This window comes from Caenorhabditis elegans, chromosome I, assembly GCF_000002985.6.
Source record: "Caenorhabditis elegans chromosome I".
Classification (NCBI taxonomy): domain Eukaryota; kingdom Metazoa; phylum Nematoda; class Chromadorea; order Rhabditida; family Rhabditidae; genus Caenorhabditis; species Caenorhabditis elegans.
This window is the reverse complement of record NC_003279.8, coordinates 3,256,230-3,281,210: the sequence shown is the minus strand read 5'-3', so window position 1 is coordinate 3,281,210 and position 24,981 is coordinate 3,256,230. Positions and strand designations below refer to the sequence as shown.

Sequence of the window (24,981 nt, the reverse complement as noted above, 5' to 3'; positions counted from 1 at the left end):
CTACCTGCCTACATTTTATTTTGTGTATTTTAGCATAGTGAGGATTTAGGTATCCTTGCAGGATCGTTTGTGATTTTTTGAGTTTTTGAGAAAATCTGTGGTTTTCTCGTTTTTTTTTTCAAAAACGTTTAGTAAAAAACTTAGAAAAAATCTGAAAATTTCACAAATTTAAACACTTCGTAATCGCTCGAACTGCAAACGCGCTCCATAGATAAATAGACCACTACAAGCTCATTCACTTACTCCTTATTAAATTGACCTCCAATCATGATCTCCCCATCTCAATCACTTTCCCCCCTTTTTCAAACACTTTGCCAATTATCAGTCAATCTACCCCTATAAGAGATGTCTGAGAGAAGCCGCCTCATCAAGAACAATATGTTTTCATGGTCAGTTCTTATTGTCCCTCTAAATATTGACTGAAAATAAGTTTAACATCCCCCACACACTCTCTTTCGACCTTCAGTTTCCAATTTCTCTTATCTTGCCGGCCAAATCGAAGCCTTTTTTTCAGAATTTTTTTCATGATTCTTTTCCTTTTTCCTTTATTCCTTGTGTTTCAGTGTGTGTGTGTTTCAGCATAATTTTCCAGATAACATCTATGATTATGTAGCCCCGGGGCACCGCCCATTTCTCACACTTTCCGATGATTTGTTTTTTTTTCATTTTGCTTTTCATTGTCTACTTTTGATTGTCTTTTCAGAATTTATAGCTAATTGCTGGTTTTCCCGAAAATGGTCAGTGTAGTTGAACTTGCGTGTCAAATGAGCGTCATGGAAATTTGTCTAAATTTTGTAATTTTTGATATCTGCAAAAATGGAAAAGTTACAAGCCGTTAAATTTTCAGGCTTGCAAAAAAAAAATTAAAGAAATTCAGAACAGATTTTCTTTTGGACTGAAATTCGTACGGGCATGTAAATTGACAACATTTTTTGCTCGACCCAAGCCTACGCCTGAGCCTAAGCCTGAGCCTAAGCCTAAGCCTGAGCCTAAGCCTGAGCCTAAGCCTAAGCCTAGGTTGAAGACTAAGCCTAAGCCTAAGCCTAAGTCTAAGCTTAAAAAACATGATGAATCGACTTTAACTTTTACGCACAAAATTTACAAAAAAAGCAAAAATTGTAAAATAGCTTTAACAGAAACTTTAAATATTAGCTCGTAAAAAATAGTACATCTATCAACTACTTCATATTAAATTTCTCGTAAATTATGGTGCATCAAGACGCATTACGTCAAATATTACGCACAAATTTGGTTTGAAAATTTTCCAATATACAAAATCTAGAGTTTTTTGTAGCTTTATACAAAAAACAAAAACATGGTGCATCGACACGGTCCAAACCAAAAAAAAAACAAAATGTTTTGATATATTCAGTTTGTATATAACCTAATTTTCTTTAAAAGAGTGTTTCAATTATGTAACTTTATGAAGAAAAAAAAAGAAATCTGTCCAACATGGTGCATCGACAGGGTAGATCAAAATTTGCTATTTTTAAATCTTTCAGCAAAAAAGCTGCGAGCCCAAGGGCCTAGCAAAATGCCTAACACCTTCGGAAACAATTTTTCTCTCAAACATGGTGCATCTAATTTTTAGTTGCGTCCCTGTGAAAAATGTTGAAAAATCGGTGGCCGAGTTTTCGTTATTTTTTCAGTCCACGTTTAGCTTGTCTAAAAATTATTTCAGTCTCACTTAAAACCCAACCCATCTAGAAAAATAAGAATGAATTGTAAAAGAGATTAATGATAACTAGAGATAAAAGTGTGTAATTATGAGAGGGCATATCATCACCATCATCATCATTTTTCTTGTTGGAAAGGTTCAGTTGTAACCCGAACCTTTTTCGAGACACCATATGCTTCATCCTTCCAGTTTCCACTTGCATAATCTCATACCTTTTTCATTTCTGTTTCATTGTATTTTTAGGCATGTTCTCTCACATTATTTTGCGTTAAATGTGATACATTGTGCACGCATATAATTTTTTTCAAAAATTGAGTGCCGTGTCGATGCACCATGTTTAACAAAATTTAGGTTTTCAATGTTTTTTGCATAAAAATCTTTAAATTTGGCTTTCAGTCTATGTCACAATGCACCCTAGTTTACGCGCAAGTTTTGTTAATGGTAGATCACTGCAAATGCGCTCAATCGCACATAGAATTTGCGCGTAAAATGTGATGTATCTACCGTACCGATGCACCATGCCCAAAGTGAAGCAGTTTCAATGTTTCAAAAAGATTTAAATGCAAAATTCTATAGGATTTGCAGAATTTTGTGTCGGTGCCCACTTTTACACCAACTTTGCGCGTCAAATTTGATGTGTTAAATTTGATCATGTGCAAAGCAAAAATAAGAAAAAAAACAAAAATTGCGCGTGAAATTTGATGCATTGATATGTTTGCACTCTATTTTACCCGCAAATATATCAAAATTTTGCACGGCCCGGCAAAGGGTACATCAGTGTAAACGCGCTCTACTGATAATTGCAGTTTAGCCAGGTTTGGGCGCGTTTTAAGGAAAAAAGCTTTGGTCCAAAAAATTTAGAATTTCATTTCGAACATTTTTTATATGCATCACAAAAAAACTGGACCAGCCGTTTTGAGAAAAACGCGCCCAAACATCCAGGTGTACGGTAGACAAATTGCGTACAGGTACCACTTCTCGGGCCGTGTTTTGGTTTTTCGCACAATATGTGCGTCAAATATAATGTATCCATAGTGTCGATTCACCATGTTTGGCAGAATTCAATTTCAAGCATAAATTTCAGTTTTTGAGCGAAATGTTTTAAAATTGCAGAACCTTGTTCTGTTACACGTTTTTTTAATCTAAATTTGAAAAAAAAAGTTTGCCTTGTGACTTAATTCTCAATGCACCATAACTTGCTTTGTTTCAACCCCAAAACTTTAACGGCTTGTAACTTTGTCATTTTCAAAGTTACCAAAAAATTGTCATGTACAAAAATGTACAAAACAATATGATCAATCTTTTTGCCGTTAACAAATTTTTGATAGCATTTAAAGCAACTGAGATACAGCCCCGCAAAGTGGCAAGTTTTCCCTAGACGTGCAACTAGACTGGACTCTTGGTGTACTTTTTTAGTCAAAAAGCTGACCTCCTTTTCTTTGTATTCTATCAATAATTATTCTGTCAAAATCAAGTCACACTCCCGACTCGCGTGACACCGATTCGTCAATCTATCGATAAAAAGTCAGAGAACCTTCCGCCGACGGCAAAACTGCCAAACTTGGACTAAAAGGTGGGGGGATGACAATAGTGTAAAGCGACGCACGGGAGAGAAGGGGTATCGAATATAACATAGCGAAAAAAAAGAGAAAAAAGAGAGAAAAGTAGTAGGTGTTCGTGGTAGAGAAGCTTCTTCAATCAACCCCCTCAACCTTCGGCTGAAATTGAGGGTTTATGTGCCCCCCGCCCTGACCATGTATGAATTACAGATTCAGAATTTCAGATTCTTCCTCTTTCATTCCTTTTTCTAATACACCACATTTGACGCGCAAGCTTGAACGAGCTCTTTGAATTTTTGAAAAACTTTGAATTTTCAGATGAATGGAGGCAGAAAGCGTCGATTTCCGATAACTATTGTAGTCAGTTCCATATTGATTTTGATTGTCTCTGTGGTTACGGTAAGTGGTTGTTCATTTTGCTGAAGCTGTAAAATTAACTTAAAAATTGAGAATCTAACAGTAATTTAAACTTTTTTGTGGAAAAATGTATGGAGATTTGACAAATTATCAGCAAAAAATAAAAAAAAATTAGGTCAGCCTTTTCAGCAGGAATTCAAAAATAATTCGGGCCTTTGTAATTTTTTTTACATTAGCAAAATTTGAAAAAAAAAAACAGAAAAGATTTATAAAAATATTTGATAAAATTTATAATTTTGTTTGAATTTCCATGTGTTTTATTCCAAAAAGTATACTATTTCGTATTACGATAACACTAAATTTTGAAAATGAGTACTGTACAACATATTTGACGCGCAAAATATCTCGTAGCGAAAACTACAGTAATTCTTTAAATGACTGCTGTAGCGATTGTGTCGATTTACGAATAACGACAGAAATATTCTATTTTCCTTCATTTCTTTTCTTAATTTTAATATCCACAAATAAATTATTTTAATTCATTAAAAAAAATCGAGGGCACGTAAATCGACACAAGCGCTACAGTAGTAGTAATTTAAAGAATTACTGTAGTTTTCGCTTCGAGATATTTTGCGCGACAAATATGTTGCCCAATATGCATTCTCAGAACTTAGGGTTCCCCTAATAGTTACGGAAGGGCAAATTGCGGCGCTATGACACTGGTCGTGGCCAAAAAAATAATCCAAGACTACAGTACTCTCATGTAAAACCACATTACTTTTCAGGCTCAACAAGTGTTTGATGGAAATCGACAAGTAGCTTTCGTGCGGCGGCAGGTGAGTCCGATGGCCTAGTTTTTTTCGGCGGCCACGTCCCCCAAAAATACAAAAATTTTCAGCCACCGTTCCAACAAAATCAATTGGCATTTCAACAGCAGAATCGGAACTTTATGTGAGTTTTATGACCCTCTCTTCCCTTTTTCACTTGCTTTCTCCCACGCACTGCAGCTTCAGTCCAAAAAAAAAGAGAAAAAGTGACGTTTCTCTAAAGCTTCCAATCCATGTTGTCATTACTTCCTAAAAGGAAGTTAATTAGTCAATGCCTCTCTCGTTGTAAGTGTTACAACTGCTTTGAACGGTTTCTGATAACAATCTGCCTGCTGTCTTTCAACCGGAAAATGTTTTAATTTGGCTTGTAATTGATCGAAAAGTGAAGAAAGTTACAAGTGGAAAGTCTCTAGAATGCTAAAAATCTATTGGAAATTTGAAGCTTGTAGCGCAGCTTTTTTTTGCTCAAAAAAAAAACAACAATTTTTTGGGGAGACATAAGAGACATAATAAGATTATGAACGTTTTGGAGCAATATTATGGCATAAGAAACTATTTAAAACTGTCTTAAAATAATCGTATAAACTCTCTGTCATTTTATTGTCAAGTTTTCTTTACTCCGTTACTTATTACAGGACCACAAAATTCTGAGAATGCGTATTGCACAACATATTTGACGCGCAAAATATCTCGTTGCGAAAACTACAGTAATTCTTTAAATGACTACTGTAGCTCTTGTGTCGATTTACGTGCTCGATTTACGAAAAGAATTAAAATGATTTATTTGTCGATGGAATATTAAATTAAAGAAAATAATGAACGAAAGAAAATTGAATATCGCTGGTAGAGCCAGTAAATTGACAAATGACGATACAGTAATCTGTTAAAGAGTAGTTTCCGCTACGAGATATTTTGCGCGTCAAATGTGTTGTGCAATACGCATTCTCAGAATATTGTGTTCCCGTAATAAAATGTTGAAAAATGTCTTACCGAGTCTATATTTTTACCCAGACACGACAAATTTCTGTCAAATTTAAAAAGGTGTGTGTCTTTAAAGGGTACTGTAATTTCAAACTTTTGTTGATGCTGATTTTTCATCAATTTTTAATAGTGTTTTTCTCGCGATTTTTTAAAATAATTCCACCAAAAACGTCCGTATAAATGCGACTTTCGGAAGGAAGTTCGGAAAAAAATTCAAACAGTTATTGGTAGGCATAAGGATTTTGCCTGCCTGCCTCCGAACGTATTCTTTTACATAAAAAGGTAAGGTACAGCAGAAGTGGGTGGCAATTGCCGTTCGGCAAATGTTTTGCCGACCAATTCGGTAGACCGGTAAATTGCCGGAAATTTTGAATTCCACTAATTTGCCGATTTGCTGTTTGCCGGATATCAGATTTGCCGGAAATTTTTAGAGGATTTTTTATAAGACGGAAACACTTGAAACTGTGCCTTTTTGAAATACTTCCCCGTTTTCTTTAGATATTTTCATAGAATTTGCTTACTTTTCAAAATAGATGTAGCAACATTCATAGGATGCGTACAAGTTTGAAGATTAAAATTGAAATTCTAAATTTTCCAAAAAAAAAAAAGAAGTGAAAAACCACAAGTTTCTGGAAAATTCGGAAAATCGACAGTTTGCCGGTTTGCCAATTTGCCGGAAATCTTCAATTCTGGCAATTTGACGATTTGTCGGAAAAAAAATCGTTCACCCTTTGCCATGAAAGTACACCGCGCGTCTTGGCTTCCGCTTGTGTGTGTGCTTTTGATCCAAAATTTCAGACTACCCTCCGCATCACCCCTCCGTCACCGAAACCTCTTCACCCGACAGATCAGCCATCGGCACTTCCGCCCCCGCCAAAGGTCATCATCCCGTACAACTCATCAACCAACTCTAACAAGACGTGTCCTTAATCAATCCCGCACTAAACCGATTAATGCTAATCAACGAACAACGACAATCATCTCTAACATTTCCAGACGTCAGCAGTTTCGACTGCAGCCAAGGCAGAATTTTATGGTGCAGCAGCAGAGGTTCAGGCAGCCTCCGAGGGTTCAAAATTTTGCGAATCAAAACTTCCAGCAGTTCAGACCCCGAGTTGTTCAGCCTACTCGACCAGTTCCCCCTCAAGTAACTCGGCGAGCTCCGGCGCCTAGGCCTGCTCCAAGGCCAGCCCTTAGCCCAACTCCAAGACCTCCCTTCTCCATTCGTGCTCCACTGTCTCCAATCCCATTCGGAGCAGTTCAACGGAGTCGAAGACCTATCTCCCAGCCCTCCTCCCCGACCCCAATTACCACTACTACCCAACTCCCAGCAACTTCTTCTCCCACTACCACCTCATCTCTTCCTGTCTCCACTTCCCAGATCCATTCAGTCGGAGGATCCCTTCGTCGTCCCATTCGGGTTCAACAACTCCAGCTTAACCTCCGAAGGAAGCCTCAAATGACACGTGGACAATTCAGGCGGCCTGTTTCAAAGCATCAACCGACTCATCGAGTTCCATCGAAAATTCATAGGTTTGATAGGTTTTCTAACATTTTGGTTTATTGGGTTTTGTTCTACAATCAACGTTAAATATTAATTTTTTTTGGTAGCTGCTAGTATTGGGTTCAACTATTAAAATTTCAGAATAACCCAGCCAATTGTTTCAACAACTAGTGAACCTATAACGACTACAGAAGATGTTACCCTAACAGTGGCTGGAACCACTACAGGTAGGATGAACATGGTGCATCGATACAGCGTCATTGGAATCAGGGGTGGGCGGCAATTGCCGTTCGGCAAATCGGCAAGTTGTCGGTTTGCCGACTTGCCGGAAATTTTCATTTTCGGCAAATTGCCGCTTTGCCGGTTTGCCGGATATCAATTTGCCGGAAATGTTTAGAGGGATTTTTTATAAACGGAAGCACTTAAAACTGTGCCTTTTTGAATTTTTTTTTCCCCCCATTTTTTTTAAGTGCAAAACCACAATTCGCTGAAAATTTTCGGCAAGTTGCAGTTTTTCCGGCAAATTCGACAAATTGGAAAATTGCCGGTTTGCCGATTTGCCGGAAAAAATCGTTTGCCGCCCACCCCTGCTGTGTCATTCGAAAATTGTCTATTTTGCAGTGTTTATGGGAACATCTTTTTATTCTAGCTTTTCATAACATTTTTAGTTTGACTGGTTATAGAAAACTTATATTTTTAAATGAAAAACATTGCAAAGAATTTTCACTCGTAGGAGGAACCCTTGATTGTCATTTGAAAAAATCACACTTTTATATTTTCGCTGTGAGACCCGAAAAGTCAATTTTTTTTGGTCTCGAAGAAACCCATCCGATGCACCATTTTTGACAAAAAAACTCAAATTTTTTCAGAAGGTCTTCAAGCTGATAATCTGAAGAAAGTCGATGATATCGAAGCTGCGATTCTACAGGCTGTAATAGGTATAGTTTCGCGGGCTTGTTGGGTCTCGCAACGAAGATCCGTGTTGCATTGGGGATTTTTCTTCGGAAACAACGATTAATTTCCAGAATCATCGTCCCCCGAACCACCACGATCATCAACTCATCGTCAGAGAATCCATCGAATCCGTCCAGGACATCGAATTCGACCATCTCCACCAGCTCCACCGCCACGTGTCGATGCGATTGAGGAAGCTGTGCTGAGAGCTGTTCTCGAAGTTTCAACATCAATTGCTCCGGAAACAAGTAGTCTGGAAGCTGAAGCTGAAACAACTACAGTCTCGGAGACAACGACAACGGAAGTGTCAACAACTGCTTCTGGTTTGAACTTCTAATTTCGATTATCTCATGTCTGAAAATCTAGGCCTAAGTCTAAGTCTAAGCTTGAACCTAGCCCTAAGTCTGAGTCTAAGCCTAAGCCTAAGAATAGGTTTGAGCCTAGGACTACGCCTGAGCCTAAGCCTAAGGCTAAGCCCAAGCGCAAGCCTAATCCTAGCCTAAACCTAAGCCTAAGCCTAACCCTCTTAAAAAGTTACAAGAAGGTTTTTCCTTGCGCTTGGAGCGCAAAAGAAAAGAAAAAGAGCTATTTAGACTTAGGGTGCCCAACTGGAATAAAATATAGGAAATCCTTATGACACACTTAAGCCTAAGGGCCCGAAAAAAAAACTAGGATGCCCAACTGGAATAAAATATTGGAAATCCCTATGACACACTTAAGCCTAAAGGCCCGAAAAACATACTAGGATGCCCAACTGGAATAAAATATTGGAAATCCTTATGACACACCGGCGGTATGGCGCGGCTTAAGCCTAAATAGCCACTTTTATCAAAATACATTTGAGCGAGGCGGTTGTAAACTATTCGTTTTTTAGCAAAAATTAGCAAAAATTTCTGGGCAAGAGGCAGAAAATTAATTTTTTGAAAAATTTCAAACTGGCACAATATTTTTTCAAAAACAAATTTTCACAAATTGTTGAAAGATTTCATTTTTTATCAATATTGTTCATTGAACACAGAAAAGAAAACAAAGATTCATCAAAAAATGAGTAAAAAATCGCAAAAATTCGAAAAAATCAGTGCTGAAAAACTCGATTTTTTGGCGGTGCTGAAAAAAATTTTCATTAAAATTTTTTTGAAACTTAGTTTTTCGGATTTAGCGTCAAATTTTGAATCTATTTAAAAAAACAAAATTGAAATTGATCTCAGATTGAGTGAATAATAAACGCTCAAAGTTGAAAAATGAACAACGCAAAAACGGCAGTAACTTGCTTCAAGGTCGGTTATCTCAGTGAGTTTTCACTCAATTTTCGAAATTTTTTTGCTCTATCGCTTTAGAAATATTTGTAATTTCATTTTTTTTTCCTCAAAATCAAAATATCTCAAACGACCGCCATCCTACGAGAAGGGAAAAAAAAAGTTTTTGGAAAAAAAATCAAAAATTTTTTTTCTGCCTCGATTTTCAAAATGAAAAAATCACTTTTTCGGAATAATTTTTACTTTAAAATGTACCTACGATCTTTTTATACAACAATTTCACCTTGGAACCAAAGATTTCTCAAAGACAACAGCGCACGAAGCGGTGGTTTGCGAAAAAACACGAAAAAAACACACCAAAATTGCGAATTTGACTTTGGAGCTCTCTAAAAGAGCTCATAGCTGATGGATCTGGATGATTTGTATGTTTTTCGACGCATCTCGTTGAGTACTATAAACTGCTAAAAAATCTCGTAAAAATCGCAAAAACTCGAATTTTCCTGCAAAAAAAAGAGGCGAAAAATGAGAAAAAAAACGTGATTTTTGGAGGATACTCGAAAATACTCTTCATATCTCGGCTCAAAGAGCTCCAATCTTTCTGAAATAAAGCATACAGAGGTGGGGCAAGCTTCTTAAAGAGACAGCAAAAAACCGCATCAAAATCCATCCACCCACCGTCAAGTTACACGCGCGTTTTCAGAGCGAAAAAAAAACAGGGCATAAAAAAATTTTAGACGCCCGCACCCGGACTCGAACTTTTGTCTAATTTGCAAGCTTAATATCTCGGCTCCTGTAAATCGAAATTGGCTCAAAATTCACAAGAAAACTTATCTCACTGCCGTAGTGCTGTCATTAAATTTTCGTGAGCTTAGGGAGAAAACTGACAAAACGCCAAACTTTCAAATTTTAAAAAATAGTTGAGGGTCATTTTGAAAACACCTTAAGCTCCATAACTCGGCGAGTTTTGATGGAATCAATTTGAAATTTTACACGGAAGCTTCTTAGTGACCTATACGTCTCTGTGTTAAATTTCGCTTTGATCGGCCAACGGGAACCCTTTGAAAAATGGAAAAACGCTGTAATCCTAACCCTAAATAGCGTCAGTGGGAGCTAACGCTCCCCCACTGACGCCAAGCCTAAGCATAACCCTCATAAAAAGTTACAATAAGGTTTTTCCTTGCGCTTGGAGCGCAAAAGAAAAGAAAAAGAGCTATTTAGACTTAGGGTGCCCAACTGGAATAAAACATTGGAAATCCCAATCCAACCAGCCTAAGGGCCCGAAAAACATACTAAGATGCTCAACTTGAATAAAATATTGGAAATCCTTATGACACACTTAAGCCTAAGGGCCCGAAAAAACTAGGGTGCCCAACTGGAATAAAATATTGGAAATCCTTATGACACACCGGCGGTATGGCGCGGCTTAAGCCTAAATAGCCACTTTTATCAAAATACATTTGAGCGAGGCGGTTGTAAACGCTCCCCCGCTGACGCCAAGCCTAAACCTAATCTTATGCCTAAGCCTAAGCATAAGACTAAGCCTAAACCTAAAAATCATCAGAGTCAACATCACTGTTCCCTGCATTTGCAAGTCGTCGGCACGGCCACAGACGTCCACCTACAACTACAGTACCCAGCACAACTTTGGAGCTTATCACTGAGCCAACTTCCACTGAAAGTAATCGATTTGTTTATCAGATTTCAAAAATCAGCACTCCTTGATGTTTCAGCGATTCCAATAACTACAACGACAGCAGAAACAACCACAACAACATCTGAAGAGCCTACAGTAACCGAAGAAACGACGACGGAGCTCGTCACTGACGTCACAATTGCTCTGCCAGACGAGGAATTTGAAGATATTAACGCAAAAATCGAAACGGAGAACCATCAGTTGCATCAGATAGAGGAGAATGTTATTTCAGGTAGGTCAAGTGGCCTAGAAATTCGCAAGTTAGGCCACCAAACGATTTAGGTTTTCTAACTAGAAGGCCGCGTAAAAAAATTAGTGAAAATTCGGCCAGCCATTCTCCTTTAATTTTACATGCTTCCGTTTGGAGTGTGGTCGAGGTTTCTTACTAGAAAACCTAGGCCACGGTAAAGTATTTAATTTTAACTGTTTTATATCAGTAAAACATTCGGGAGAATGAAAAATGAATATTGCTGAAATTTTAACGGTAATTTTCGAAAAAAAAAACACAATTTTTTAACTCTCACCACGATTTCTATGAAATTCAAAGTTCGTGGCAAGACCCAGATTGAAAAAAAATCGATGATTTCCAGCCCTATCCACGCCAACATCTACAATATCCGCATCACCAAGTCCACCATCACCACTTCCGACGACTTCTGGTCCATCACCACCATCACCACCTGCGCCTCCACACGAATTCTCTCTCCATGGGGCCGGGCCGCCCGGTTTAATGCCTCCATCGGATGATATTGTCGACGAATTGAATGGTTCTTCTGATTTCTTGCAGGCCGCTCAGAGGCTTCACTTGCTCAGAAGACTTCTTCAATGATTTATGTGTAATGAGCATCATAATAATCATCAGAATAACTTTCCAGATACTCAAAAAGTCGTTTAGTTTAGTGTTTTTTGTGATTTTTGAAGATTTCTTAATATTTTCAACCCATTTGTTGTTACGGGTTTATGAGTCGATTCCAGTGAATAAAGGTTTTTTTAATTAAATATTTATTTTTTCCTTTTGTTTGACTTAAATTTTGTTTCAGAATCGTTTGAAAAAACTTATAGTTATGTAATTAAATTTAATAAAAAAACAAACAAAATCAACTTTTAAAAAAACTACCGTATCCACTTAAAGGCGCATCCCTCATAGATATGGGTATATATATATCATGATATGGGTCTTACCACGCTTAACCTCTGCGCCTTTAAACAAAGGGTACGGCAATTAAACAGTTTCAATTTTTGATTTTCTCATGCTTTTCTCGATAAGATAATCCCTGAAAATAAAAGCTTTTTGAAACCAATTTTTATCTCAACATTTTTTTTTGGAAAGGACAACATAACAAATAAGGAAAACAACAAGGGCAAAGAATTGTAAAAAGAAAAAACAAGTGATTACGATAAAAATTAATTTGAGGAGGAGACAGTTTTTGTGTTTGAAGAGATTTCAGATAGAATGTGTTAACAATGGGGAAAATCTGATAAACCTGATACTAGCAAGAAATAACGAGTCAAATCAACAAGAACATACAGTCTTCGTGGTACAGAAACACGAATTACAACAAAAGAAACGGATTATCACTCTCGTCGGCACCCCAATTGCATCTATTCTTCATCAGAATCAGTATCGGCCTTCTTTGCTTTCTTTTCCTTCTTCTTCTTTTTCTTCTCTGGCTCTGCTTCATCTTCCTCCTTAACCTCTTCGATCTTCATCTTCTTGATTGCGTTCGTGCTTTCCTCGTTATCATCGAATCTCTTGTGCTTGCGACTGGCTGGAGTGTCAGCAGACGCGTCGTATTCGTATGTTTCACTCTTGAACTCGTACTTGTCGTGTCGGTGGGATCCAAAGCTCTTATTTTTGGATGGCCCACGTTCTGATTCGGTTCTGAGCACGTTCTCAAGGGCGGCACGGCATTCGATTCCGATCTCGTTGGTGGCGGATTCGTCGGAAAGTGCGTCGATACGAGTGGCAAGAGAGCACTTGGCAGCGAGCTTACGAGCCATCTGGAATTAAAAAAAAAAAATTTTTAAGGTCCTTGCCGATTTTTAAGTTTAACAGAAAAATCAATAAAGTATTTAACTAACCTTTCCCTTGACCTTTGGTGGGGCTTGTGTGATAAGTTGAGCGTGGTAGATCAATCCGTACTTTGGAGTATCCTTCTTCGTCTTGAGAGCACGGAAAAGAGCCTTCTCGGCTCCAAGAATTTGAATCGTCGAGGCTGGTGCCTTGGCCAACGAAACGAGAGATCCAGCGTGAGAAATGAGACGGGCTCCGACGAGCTCTCCGAGAAGAACTGTGAGATTTGGAGCGAGAGCAGTCATGCGATTTTTGAGGTAGTCGAAGAGTTGAGCACTGAAAAAATTTAAAAAATAATTTGTTTTGAATAAGAAATTGTATAAATTCACTAACCGGTAGGCAGAGAGCTCGATGACCTGGTCACAAAGACCCTTGATGTGAATGAGATCAATATCAGAAATGTCAGTTCCCATTGAAATCTCAGCATCCTCTTTGACCTTCTCCTCCAACTCCTCTGGAAGAATCGATGACAAATCGGTGTTGATGCAGTTCTGTCGCATGCCAATGGCCTTGATAATCTGAAAATTAAATAATTTAATACGGATAATTCACCACTGTGAGCCTACCTTAGCATAAGCTTGATGATCTTGGATAGTCTTTCCGAGCTCTGGGAAATGCCATCCGTACCATTCTCTGACACGCATAACATAGTTGTTCAACTCCTTGTCAAGATCATCGAGCAAAGAAACAGCCTGCACGATCATGGTGTCGATCTTTTCTGGGTTGAATTTGACCTTGTAACGAGCGAGCGAGTGAGCCACGGCGAGATTCATGGCATTCATCTCTTCCTTGTGCTCGGCGAGCAAGTCTTCGATATGAGCGCGAACTCCTCTCATCAGCTCGTTGATGGAACTGTCATGGACGCAATTCAAAGAGAGCTTCTCCTTGATCAAGTTTCCGAGCTTGGCATCACCGACAGCCAATTTTTCGGTCTCGTCGACGCTCGACTTCAAAAGCTTCTTTAACGTCTTGCTGAGCTTTCCCTCTGTGATCTCGGAAGTAGCCTCGACGGCTCCAGCGGTAGTCTTGAACTTCTTGAAAGAAACCAGTTGCAAGCTGTAAGAAAAACAGTTTTAAAAAATGAATTTAATTTCTAATATATACTTTTCTTGAGCCTTCTCGGCAGTGCTGAACTCCTCCCAGATGTTATCCACATTCTTCAGCTTCTTCTCATTGCTGAGCTTGAATACTGCATAACCGGCTGCGACCTCGAAAAGGACCAGCATCTTCTTACCTGTAAAATAGCAAATAAAGTAATGAACCGGTTAAGAGAATAAGGACATCATAAGATAAGATTAAAGACGTAAAATCGATATTTTTAAATTACACTCTGAAAATAAAGTTTTTAGACTGATTTTTCAACATTTCAGGGATATTTTTGACAAAACTACATTTAAATTATCATTTTATACACTTTCCTTCAAAAATTTAGATAAAAACTTGGAAATTTGGCTGAAATTATTCGAAAATAGGACCAGTTTAGCCAAAAAAAGAGGAGAAAATATCGCTGGCAGACAGCCAAAGAAAACAATCGTTGCGAGACCCGCGCGCGGGAGTTTGAAATCAACGCCTGTGTACTCCTCTCGGACAAGTCGTTCCACACAAATATTCTCGCAGATTAATCTGCAGATTTTCGTGTGATTAATTGATAAATCTGTGAAAAACTTCGAAACCGGATGTTTTTCTCGTGGAATGTTGCAGAACAATTGACTTCTTCGAAATTGGATCTTAAAAATGTAATTTTTTCCTTCAAAATATGAAAAAATACCGGCAATTTCCTTGCTTGCAAACTTTTTTATGGCGAAAAGAGAATTTTCGCCATATATTTCTGTATTTTGCACATTCTTCTCGTTGAATTATGCTTTAACATAGCTAGAATTGATTTTTCTTCGAAGCGAAAACCTTACAATTTAAAAAATCGATAATTAATATATTTCACGTGACATTTCGATTTTAACTTATTAAAAATTCAACTTTTTTCATATAATTCTAGAATTTTTGCTTGTTAAAAGCTTTTTTTTATCTTTAAAAATAAATCTCTTCGTTAATTGCTCTTTTTTGCCAGTTCACCGGTCGATTTTGCTCATTTTATCAGAAAATCAGTTCCCATAACTTTTCTGCAATTATTTTCTCGATTTTCTCCTCAAAAATTCAGAATTTCCAACCGGAAAATCCCCATTTAGAAGAAAGTATTGCGAAAACCCGAAAATTCGGTGCGAAACGCGTCAGCACTGCCCATGTTGACGCAAATCGGTTTTCTCGAACATTTTCGCAAAGCCGAGTGATTCATAAGGTCATGCCACTCACTTTTGACCCGCTTTTACCCGCATTTTTGATTTTCTGGAACGTATTTCCATAGATTTTTAGTTAAAAGTATAAATTCGCAACGAAGATTCAAAATTTAAATAGTCAGTGTAAATATCGATTTTTTGAAGATTTCGAAGAAAACCAATTAAATTGATTTTTTTCCAGAATGTACAACTACAACTACTCCCGAGGAAATAAATCGATGGGAAATCCGCCTCGATTTCACGAGTTAACGGATATGCCGGATAATGGAGCGTCGACGTCGGCGGCCGCTGGAATGTTCACAAGACAAGTGAGATTTTTGGAAGTTTCACGGAAATGGAGATCTGCGAAACATTTTTCTCGAAGAAAATATTATAACAATGCTCCGAAATCATCCCCTGAAAAAAATGCTAAACAAAACATTATGATGACAGAATTTACTGAAAAAGTTGAGGCTGCGACTCAGCTCAATTAAAAAAGTTATTTTTAATTTTTCGCTCATTTTAAGCAAAAAGAATCAGCTAAAACGTTGAAAAATCACTGGGCGAAAAAACGGAATAAAATAAATATTTTATTCGAGCCGCTCCGCTGTGCAGTTGCGTCGCGGTCATGGCCGCGGACTAGGTTCACAAATTTGAAATTCTGCCATCTCAAGAAATTAAAAAATTTTAAATTAAAAAATATTTTTCTTTGAAGAAAATTGCACCGTGCCAAATTTTCTTCAAAAAAATTTTAAAACGAAAAATTTCAGGACTCACTTGCTCTCGCCGCATCCCTCCAACAACGTGATCGGGAACGAAATCCTGTGGATTTTATGGAAACCCAGCTGGATCTGGATAATTATCTACAATGCTTTACCGATTTGGATGTTCCTGCGGATAATGTCGACTTAAATGATGCTGAACTTCAAAAAGCAAATATTCTCTACGATGATGACTCTTACGAGCAGCCGCAACTAAATCCATACGAACGGCACGTGGCTTATGGCCCCGGTTTTCGAAATCCCGGTGAATACGAGGAACAAGACGGATATAAAATGAATTTCGAGGTGAAGACCGAGGAGGAGAAGAAGCCGGAAACGATGAAAACTTCGAAAACTATGACAACTCGCCGAGCTATTAAACGACCTTCGTGTTACGACGATTATCAGGAAGAAGGAGAAACATCGCTTTCGGATAACGATGAAAGTGTCGATGATTCTTATTACAAACCAAAAAGTTCCAAAAAGACTGCTGCAGCGGTACCAAATTTCGTGCCAAAAACCAAGGCTCGAAAATACAATCTAAAGCCGGATAAGGAGAAAGTGGAGCCCATCTATAAATTGAAACGGGCTCGAAACAATGATGCCGTCCGGAAAAGTCGAAATAAAGCGAAAGAGCTGCAACTGCAGAAGGACGAGGAGTATGATGAGATGAAGAAAAGGATTACACAACTTGAAGCAGAACTACAATCCGAGCGGGAAGGCCGGGAACGTGACCAACAACTTATCAAGCAACTAATTCGCGAAAAGTGAGGTGCCAGTAGCGAATATTTCTATATTTTTTAATTTGGAAATTTTCAGGGAATCGACATCGAAAGGACCAAGGAAAAGCTCTCGAAATGCACTGGAAAGCTTTAATAAATCAAATTATTGATTCTTTTTTTCTTGATTGCTTCGTTTTAGATTCCATTTCTTATGTATCAATGTAATCGCACCCCTTCCCCGGTTGGAAAATAATTTTGAAATTACTCATTCCATTCTTAACCCAGTCTATGTTTGTGTAATAACATGTTTATATATTGCGAAAAATTGTATATTTATTTTAGGAAAAAAGAATTGACTAGAATACTGGGACATGGGGACAAAACATGGATTTCGAAAAAGAAAAAGAAAACCTGAACTTTGAAAGCTATACCCAAAATTATATATGAGAAATGAAAATTATACTTTACATAATGAAAGGAACAATTTTCTTCTCAAACTTCTTGAATTTCTCCAGCCTTTTCGGCGCCTTCACCGTCTCATCACACCGCCCATCAACACATTGACCCCAGTAACAAATAGGATAATCCTCGAATCCTCTGCAAACTCCGTTTCGACGAACTTTGCTCACACAGCTCGGCGGATGCTCGTTATTTGGAGGAATGTAGCAGAATAGATAACTGGAAAAAAGATGAAAATTGGATTTTTAAAGCAAACATTTAGTTTTAAATCGGCTGGGAGCTGTTCCTAGGATAAATTTGGGCGTCAATCTGCAAATATTACGGGAACACTAAGTTCTGAGAATGGGTATTGCACAACATATTTGACGCGCAAAATATCTCGTAGCGAAAACTACAGTAATTCTTTAAATGACTACTGTAGCGCTTGTGTCGATTTACGGAAATCATATTTTAATCGATGAAATATTAATAGAAAAACTGTAGAAAACATCTTCCACATTTTGAACGGAAATTCGTTTCAAAAGGTAAGCCCTTAAATCGACACAACCGGTACAGTAGTCCTTTAAAGAATTACCGTAGTTTTCACTACGAGATATTTTGCGCGTCAAATATGTTGTGCAATACGCATTCTCAGAATTTTGTGCTTCCGTAATATTATACGCGCAAAAAGGAAAGTTTTTCTCGAAAAAAATTTACAATTTCAAACTTATCCGGAAAAGGAAAGGAACACTACTGGTTGGAATTGTGAAATTGTTCGATTTTCAATAAAATACAGCTTGAAATTGGCTCCCCGGATAAATTTGTGCGTCTAATGTGATGTAAAGCGTAACTCATTTTGGATTGATCTACGTTGATCTACAAAAATGCGGGAGAAGAGACGCAGAGTTCTCAACTTTTTTTGCATGGTTAAGAACGTGCTCACTTCACTTTTTGGGCAAAAAATTCCCGCATTTTTTGTAGATCAAACCGTAATGTGACAGCCTGACACCACGTGGTAACTTGAACTTGGACTTGAAGAAAGCTGACGCAAAAAGGACATGCGCCTTTAAGTAGTACAGCAACCCACTCCCCGGTACTTCGCAATATTTTTCGAGCGATTTCATTCGCTTACTCGGCCTTTTCAAAGCTTGTCAACAAAAAAAAAACGCGAACAACATTATGAACAAATTGGGGATGACACGTGGTACCAGGCTGTCCCATTACGGTTTGATCTACAAAAAATGCGGGAAATTTTTGCCCGAAAAAATGTGACGTCAGCACGTTCTTAACCATGCAAAATCAGTTGAAAACTCTGCGTCTCTTCTCCCGCATTTTTTGTAGATCGAGGTAGATCAAGCTGAAATGAGACACTCTGGCATCACGTGGGATGGGTTACTGTACTCCTTAAAGGCGCGCATTCTTTTTGCCCTCTTCCTAAATAAGTCGCTGCGAGACCTTCCTGACAGTATAAACTTACGGAGAATCACAATCGGGGTTTTCTCTGGTGCAAGTTGGCCTCGGATAGTATTCATACATGTTATCTGTGTACCCATTTGATAACGCGTCCTTGTTTTTCAGAGGCTGAATTTATTACTTTTTTTGAAAACCGTTCAAGGATGCTTGCCTGCCAACCGCCTAGTTTTTTCATTTTGGCGTAGGCAGGCATTTTATGCCTACACAACTATCATACCTGCAACAAAGGCATCGAATTATCGCCATTATGCCAGAACGGGAAGCATCTTTCATCACTCTTTGGGTACTCAGTTTTCCGTTCCTCTCGGCTCTGCATATTCTGGCGCCAGTGCTCAAAAATCCAATCGATCATTCCGTGATGATACACGAAACATACATCATTCGATGACGAGTACGATTTGCTCATGTCACCGTCTGAAAGTTGTGATTTTAAATTTGCGCGTAAGATATGGTGCAGCGTAACTCACTGACGAAAAAGTGCACATAATCATGGGAGAATTCAAGCATTCGAGCGTCAAGAGTATGGTTCATGGGGCACGTCTGAAAAAAGTCGTGTAACAACCGCGCTCCATAGATAACCCACCGATAATGGCATGGTAGCCCCCAAAATCATGTTAATATCGGGATTATTAATAAGCCAATCAACTCTTGCGTCGTTCAGCATTTCCCCAGAATCATCCTCTCCAAAGTTGCGGAATATTTGCGCCCGACCCTGTACAAAATACAATTTAAAATTTAACTTTTGAATTTTGAAATTCCCCCACCTCCATAGTCTCCCAATTGTGATATGGACCATTTTTCACGAACCCCTTATCATCCACCTCGCCGAGAAAGAGCTCCGAGAAAATAATAGAATCCTTGGGCTCAGGGAGCAACGAGTCGAGGGTGGAGTCCCAGAATGGGAGCCCGAAGTCCGGGTTTTTCATGTGATCACGAAGCGCTAGTTCGAGTCTGAAAATGATTAAGTTTAGGAGCTTCCGAGAGTAGATGGCTCACCTCTTCAAGAACTCCCTGTGCCACAGGGTGAATGCAGGTCCCGAGTGTACACCGGAGTACTTGTGAACTCTTCCGATTTTGTTGTACAGACCGCTTTTCTTCATCGCATTCCACGCGTTCTCGATCATTATCCGATCGTCAGGTCTTAGAGATCTCAGCTCTCTGCGTACAGCTCTTTTCAGCAATTTCCCGCTTGGAAGGTAGCATTCTCCGTTTTTCACGCTTCCTGAATTGAAAGTTGTGTGTAAAAAAACATGGTGCATCAGTTCATCCATTTTGACCTACCAAACTAATAATGGCCTAGGTACCATGATGGTTTAGGAGCCTGATTGTGGCTTAGAAATTTGATGACGGCCTATATATATTCCGGATAATCCCCTAGCCTAGCATTAGCCTAGTTAACCATAAGAGGCCTGATGACGGCCCTAAACTGATTTTACCCTAGTCGAATATAGTTTAGCTTAGTTACGTGATAATGGCCTATTTAACTCAATATGACCTAAATACAGTTCAAGGCCTAGAATTCGGGTGATGGCCTAATGTTGGCCTAGGCAACCAATTATAATCTTTCTGTCTGATGATATCCTAACGTTGGATTGGTCAATCAATGATAGCCTAGACACTGTAAGGAGAATTCTACTGGTGGCCTAGGCAGCCAATATGGGACACTTGATGATGTCCTAAAATCCACATTTTAGCCTAGAAACCCCACATGACCTCTTATCTGCAAATTTTCCGGTTACCAAATTCAAAGCACCACGTTTTACGCGCAATTTTTTCTCCGTGGCAAGACCCTCCTTTTACCTTTAAAATATCCACAAACACATGTTCTATTCAAACAACTCATATATTTCGCTTCATGTGCTGTCCAATCAGGAGCTATAAACACATCATCCTCCGGTACAAAATGTTTTCCGAATGCTGATTCGTCCTTTTCAGATGCCTCTACCTGAAAATTATGACAGGAAATTAATGGGTTATTGGTTTTTCGGGTGTTTGAATTGGGAGGGGGGGGGGGGGGGGCGAAGAGGGGTATAATTTTGTGGTAGAAAAAGCAAATGGTAGTAGTGAAATATCCAGTTTCACATTTTTCAAAAAAAAAAAGTCCATTGCCATCCTAAAAATTGCGCGTCAAATATGGTGTATTTAGTGCGCATTTAATGGTTTTCCAAATTTTCATGTAGTTCTTCAAACTGAATTTTTTGATCGTCAACTGTGATGCATTATACTGGTGCTATAGGTGGGAAAAAACTGTGCTACCACCAAACAAAATGCACCATATTTGACGCGCAAGTTCAGAAAAAAAATCGCATGTTGCACGTGGTGTCGACATGTCAATGTGTCTCATTTCGGCTTGATCTACGTAGATCTACAAAAAATGCGGGAGAAGAGACGCAGAGTTCTCAACTGATTTCACATGGTTACGAACGTGCTGACGTCACATTTTTTTTGGGCAGAAAATTCCCGCTTTTTTTGTAGATCAAACCGTAATGGGCAGCCTGGCACTACGTGTTGACGCTCCAAACTTAATTGTTCTCCAATTTTCGCGCGTCAAATATAGTGTTGTATTAGGTGAAAAAAAAATACAAACTATGAAATCGCCATATTTGACGCGCATTTTCTTGTTCAAAAACCCACCGGATCATGATCATAATGCATATGCCTAAACCAAGGCTGTTCAAACTTTTCATAATAAGTCTTGTTGCCAATTGTATATTTAGTAACTGTCACATAAGAATTCACAGGTTCCAATAAAAAACCGTTGAGTAGTAGTAGTAGTAGTAGAATCAGTACCATCGTTTGTGTATATTTTCCAACTGAATTCAAATTCTCCAAGAAACCAGGAAAAGGGCGGAGTCTCCTGCTTCTCTGCAATCAAAAAAAGACATGTGTACATTCATTCATCAGGCCAATAATTTGGCATTTCTTTCCGTCCGGAAGAGAAAACGAACGTCTCATCCAGAGAAAAACGAAGAAGAAGGGGAAAACGAGTTTACAGCATCGTTCAGAATACCAGTACAACAACAAAAAAATAAATACGGATTGAATGAAAATGAATGATTGACTAAGTAGCTATTGCGCAATTCTAACAATAAGAGGAGGTCGAAATCTTTAAGGAGTAATTCGAAGGAGATTCGGCAAATGGGGGTCTATCGGGAGTAGGGGGAAATAGTTGGAACGAGTTTTTATCAATCTTTCTACTCCTCCCAGCAAAGTTCAGCGTGTTCAACAAATTTCTGAAATTAGTCTGGGTTAAACAACCAAGTGTAGTCAATGGTTAAGGCTTAGGCTTAGGCTTAGGCTTAGGCTTAGGCTTAGGCTTAGGCTTAGGCTTTGGTTTTGGCCTAGGTTTAGGCTTAGACTTAGAATTAGACTTAGACTTAGACTTAGACTTAGACTTAGACTTAGACTTAGACTTAGACTTAGACTTAGACTTAGACTTAGACTTAGACTTAGACTTAGACTTAGACTTAGACTTAGACTTAGGCTTAGACTTAGACTTAGACTTAGACTTAGACTTAGACTTAGACTTAGACTTAGACTTAGACTTAGACTTAGACTTAGACTTAGACTTAGACTTAGACTTAGACTTAGACTTAGACTTAGACTTAGACTTAGGCTTAGACTTAGGCTTAGACTTAGGCTTAGGCTTAGGCTTAGGCTTAGACTTAGGCTTAGACTTAGGCTTAGACTTAGGCTTAGACTTAGGCTTAGGCTTAGACTTAGGCTTAGACTTAGGCTTAGACTTAGGCTTAGGCTTAGACTTAGGCTTAGGCTTAGACTTAGGCTTAGGCTTAGACTTCGGTTTAGACTTAGGCTTAGACTTAGGCTTAGACTTAGGCTTAGACTTAGGCTTAGACTTAGACTTAGGCTTAGACTTAGGCTTAGACTTAGACTTAGACTTAGACTTAGACTTAGGCTTAGGCTTAGACTTAGGCTTAGACTTAGGCTTAGGCTTAGACTTAGGCTTAGACTTAGGCTTAGACTTAGGCTTAGACTTAGGCTTAGACTTAGGCTTAGGCTTAGACTTAGGCTTAGACTTAGGCTTAGACTTAGGCTTAGACTTAGACTTTTGGATTAGGGACCTTATCTCAAGAATTCGCCAGAATTGCTCAGAATAGTTTACCGTACTACTTGGTGAAATTTTAATTTTTTAAAAAAATATTTGTGAAAGGTACAGTAATCCACACTTACAGTAGTAAAACTTTAGTCTACCTCACATATTTTTTTTGAGTGACCCTACAGTAACCCGCAAAAAAATTAAATTTTCCAGAGCAGCTCAGGGGAGTCACGGTACATTACCGCTATAGTAATCCTACTACAAAATTCCCGTTTTTCCCATTTTGGGCACTGTAAAAACACTTTAAATGAAGTTCATAAAACTGTCATTTGAGGCGCTGCAGAACTCTTGGAATCTCAAATCTCCGAGTGCTCAGATTTCGTCGGCAACAAAAGATACTTCTGTTCAAAACATAAATAAACAAATTTTTATTTTGAAAACACGAAATTCCAAATAAAAGTTTGTTTTCACGAGGAACACTGAATTTAAAAAGGTTTGCAACCTCAAATTGTGTATTCAGCAAATTATCACGAGATCAAGGTCACAACAATTCCGTTGTTATGTCTTGTGAAAAACAAATTGGTAAAAGGAACACAATCCTAAACTGAAAATTAATTTAAACGTGCTGAACTCATATATCTCGCTTCCCATTAGTTTTATAAAAATTTTGTCAACTAACAAAATATGCAGCAAGTGAAGGGTAACATTTTGTTAGTTGAAAACTTTTGCGTACTGCCAACCGTAAAAAAGTTACGAACGTTTTAAAAAACTATGTTGGTCTAAAGCACTCTAAAATTTCAATTTCTCACAGTTTTCATCAAAACTTTTACCGCACTTGTATTAAATTGTCGTGGGGATTCTCCTTTAAAATATTTTGGGATCTGGTCTTGACACGACCGATTTTTTTAATGCAAAAAAGTGCGCGCTTTTAAGGATTACTGTAGTTCCCAAACTTTCCATTTTTAATTGTTTCTTAAGGTATCTATGTTCCCTTCTCCGTGTAGTATTAATCTTAAATTTTGCAGGAAAGAATAGAAAAACACAAAAACATTTTTGTTTTCACAATTGACATCATAATATCTAAGATACAGATGATCAAATTGAAGGTTATCATCACATTCTGACCCGCATTGATAGGAACAACTGTCTGGGATTGGCGGCCTAAAAAATATAAAAAATTCGGCAACCGATTCATATTTGTCATTGGGTTGTTGCTAAAATAGCTTTCTACAGGTATATAGGCAAGTTCCAAAAAGAACAGGAAGCAAAGTTAGACCACCGATTTTTTTCGACGCACACCTTGAAACGAGAGACCGCGGCCGAGTTTTTCCAATTTTCTCCGCCAAAAGCCCAAAAATAAGCGAAGGTACTGTAAAAAAGTCTCACATATATTCCAAACTACGTGAGAAAAAAGGGAAACATATATTCAGAAACACTGCGTCTCTCTCTATTTGCAGTTCGTGAAAGTTTTGACGAAATCCGGGAATAAATCTATTGGGGAAAGTGTAAACATTGGTTTTTTTCTGGTCGAAAATTAAGAACCGTAAAAGGTCGAAAATTGGTTACGGTGGCCTAAGTACCGCCAAATTGGAAAACTCTTCCATCCCACAAATTTGCTTCCACTTCTAACATTTCTAGGCCTGTCTGCAAGGCTACCTATGCCTGCCTTGTGTTGGCTGAGGCTGAGGCCTAGGCTTACAATTAGTTTTAGGCTTAAGTTTTGGCTTAATCTTAGGCTTAAGCTTAGGCTCAGGCTTAGATCTAGCCTAGGCTCAGACTTAGGCGTATCCCTAGACTTAAGCGCTTAGGCTCAGGCTATGACCTAGGCGTAGGCTCAAGCTTATGCTTAGGCTTAGGCTTAGTCTTAGGCTTAGTCTAAGTCCTAGGCTTGGGATTCGGCTTCGGCTGAGGCTGAGGCATAATCCTAGGATTATGCTTAGGCTCACCTTATGCTTGAAGTTAGGCTTAGGCTTAGGCTCAGGCTTAGGTTTAAGGGAGTTCTATTCCCGAAAATTTCCTATTCAAAGGGGGTTTAAAGAAAAAAGAGAAAGAATTAAGAAAATATGAGTTTCCGGATCAGAAAAATCTTAGAAAATCCTCACAAAAAATAATAAATAGGTGCCCCACAATTAGAGTCAAAACCGAACTGAAACCAATGTTTCAAGCCATTCTTGCAATTGTCCCCTCCCCGCGGAAGCTATAAACCCCTCCACCTCCAACACCTATAAAATCCATTCTTCCAGTAAACCGCCTACAACAAGTGAAATCAAAAAGAAAAATGAAATCATCGGTGTTTCTCGTGTATTTCCAAAAATATCAAAAAATCAAAAGTTATCCGTTTGTGATTTAGTTGGACGAACACACACACGCGCGCGCA

The 24,981-nt window shown here is 38.4% G+C and overlaps 4 protein-coding genes and 7 non-coding genes across 16 annotated transcripts; 5 read left to right on the top strand and 6 right to left on the bottom strand.

Moving 5' to 3' along the window:
* Positions 1–327: 327 nt before the first annotated feature.
* pqn-72 (Prion-like-(Q/N-rich)-domain-bearing protein) lies at positions 328–11,808 on the top strand (the record flags this gene model as incomplete). 4 transcript variants are annotated; one of them, NM_001129055.4, is made up of 11 exons in its annotated part: positions 328–389; positions 3,556–3,636; positions 4,380–4,430; positions 4,493–4,545; positions 6,399–6,935; positions 7,048–7,133; positions 7,776–7,844; positions 7,932–8,183; positions 10,678–10,794; positions 10,847–11,041; positions 11,400–11,786. In NM_001129055.4, 10 exons carry the CDS (start codon positions 3,556–3,558, stop codon positions 11,636–11,638), a joined length of 1,680 nt encoding a protein of 559 aa, NP_001122527.1. The 4 variants fall into 4 exon arrangements, with proteins under 4 accessions (NP_001122527.1, NP_001300443.1, NP_001300442.1 ...); NM_001313514.3 differs by lacking the exon at positions 328–389 and adding an exon at positions 735–737 and having other exon boundaries at positions 11,400–11,638; NM_001313513.3 differs by lacking the exons at positions 328–389; positions 6,399–6,935 and adding exons at positions 735–737; positions 6,201–6,281 and having other exon boundaries at positions 11,400–11,638.
* W01B11.7 lies at positions 944–1,048 on the bottom strand. Its single transcript, NR_050036.1, has one exon. It is a non-coding gene; the product is annotated as an Unclassified non-coding RNA W01B11.7 (non-coding RNA).
* Positions 11,809–12,098: 290 nt separating the features above from the next.
* On the bottom strand, positions 12,099–14,117 carry nol-58 (Nop domain-containing protein). Its single transcript, NM_001393196.1, has 5 exons — positions 13,988–14,117; positions 13,450–13,939; positions 13,217–13,401; positions 12,892–13,159; positions 12,099–12,810 (listed from the first exon to the last, which is right to left on the bottom strand). The coding sequence occupies exons 1-5, from the start codon at positions 14,107–14,109 to the stop codon at positions 12,412–12,414; spliced, it is 1,464 nt and encodes a 487-aa protein (NP_001380042.1). The 5' UTR covers positions 14,110–14,117; the 3' UTR covers positions 12,099–12,411.
* A 331-nt stretch (positions 14,118–14,448) lies between these two features.
* On the top strand, positions 14,449–17,100 carry zip-4 (Transcription factor zip-4; the record flags this gene model as incomplete). 3 transcript variants are annotated; one of them, NM_001381600.2, is made up of 4 exons in its annotated part: positions 14,449–14,619; positions 15,356–15,482; positions 15,924–16,681; positions 16,734–17,100. In NM_001381600.2, the coding sequence occupies 3 exons, from the start codon at positions 15,357–15,359 to the stop codon at positions 16,804–16,806; spliced, it is 957 nt and encodes a 318-aa protein (NP_001368002.1). The 3 variants fall into 3 exon arrangements, with proteins under 3 accessions (NP_001368002.1, NP_491133.1, NP_001040703.1); NM_058732.5 differs by having other exon boundaries at positions 14,478–14,619; positions 15,924–16,686; positions 16,734–16,960; NM_001047238.7 differs by lacking the exons at positions 14,449–14,619; positions 15,356–15,482 and having other exon boundaries at positions 15,987–16,681; positions 16,734–16,806.
* Positions 16,928–21,414, bottom strand: tyr-5 (Tyrosinase copper-binding domain-containing protein). Its single transcript, NM_058730.4, has 9 exons — positions 21,182–21,414; positions 20,348–20,492; positions 19,544–19,769; positions 19,312–19,498; positions 19,131–19,259; positions 19,015–19,087; positions 18,765–18,961; positions 18,552–18,655; positions 16,928–17,314 (listed from the first exon to the last, which is right to left on the bottom strand). The coding sequence occupies exons 1-9, from the start codon at positions 21,338–21,340 to the stop codon at positions 17,101–17,103; spliced, it is 1,434 nt and encodes a 477-aa protein (NP_491131.2). The 5' UTR covers positions 21,341–21,414; the 3' UTR covers positions 16,928–17,100.
* On the top strand, positions 20,497–20,645 carry Y54E10A.23. The gene has a single exon (NR_050035.1). It is a non-coding gene; the product is annotated as an Unclassified non-coding RNA Y54E10A.23 (non-coding RNA).
* Positions 20,753–20,902, bottom strand: Y54E10A.21. Its single transcript, NR_050034.1, has one exon. It is a non-coding gene; the product is annotated as an Unclassified non-coding RNA Y54E10A.21 (non-coding RNA).
* Positions 21,415–22,121: 707 nt separating the features above from the next.
* Positions 22,122–22,211, bottom strand: Y54E10A.20. The gene has a single exon (NR_050032.1). It is a non-coding gene; the product is annotated as an Unclassified non-coding RNA Y54E10A.20 (non-coding RNA).
* Positions 22,122–22,211, top strand: Y54E10A.22. Its single transcript, NR_050033.1, has one exon. It is a non-coding gene; the product is annotated as an Unclassified non-coding RNA Y54E10A.22 (non-coding RNA).
* Positions 22,212–24,446: 2,235 nt separating this feature from the next.
* On the bottom strand, positions 24,447–24,522 carry Y54E10A.28. The gene has a single exon (NR_050030.1). It is a non-coding gene; the product is annotated as an Unclassified non-coding RNA Y54E10A.28 (non-coding RNA).
* On the top strand, positions 24,447–24,522 carry Y54E10A.19. Its single transcript, NR_050031.1, has one exon. It is a non-coding gene; the product is annotated as an Unclassified non-coding RNA Y54E10A.19 (non-coding RNA).
* Positions 24,523–24,981: the final 459 nt, after the last annotated feature.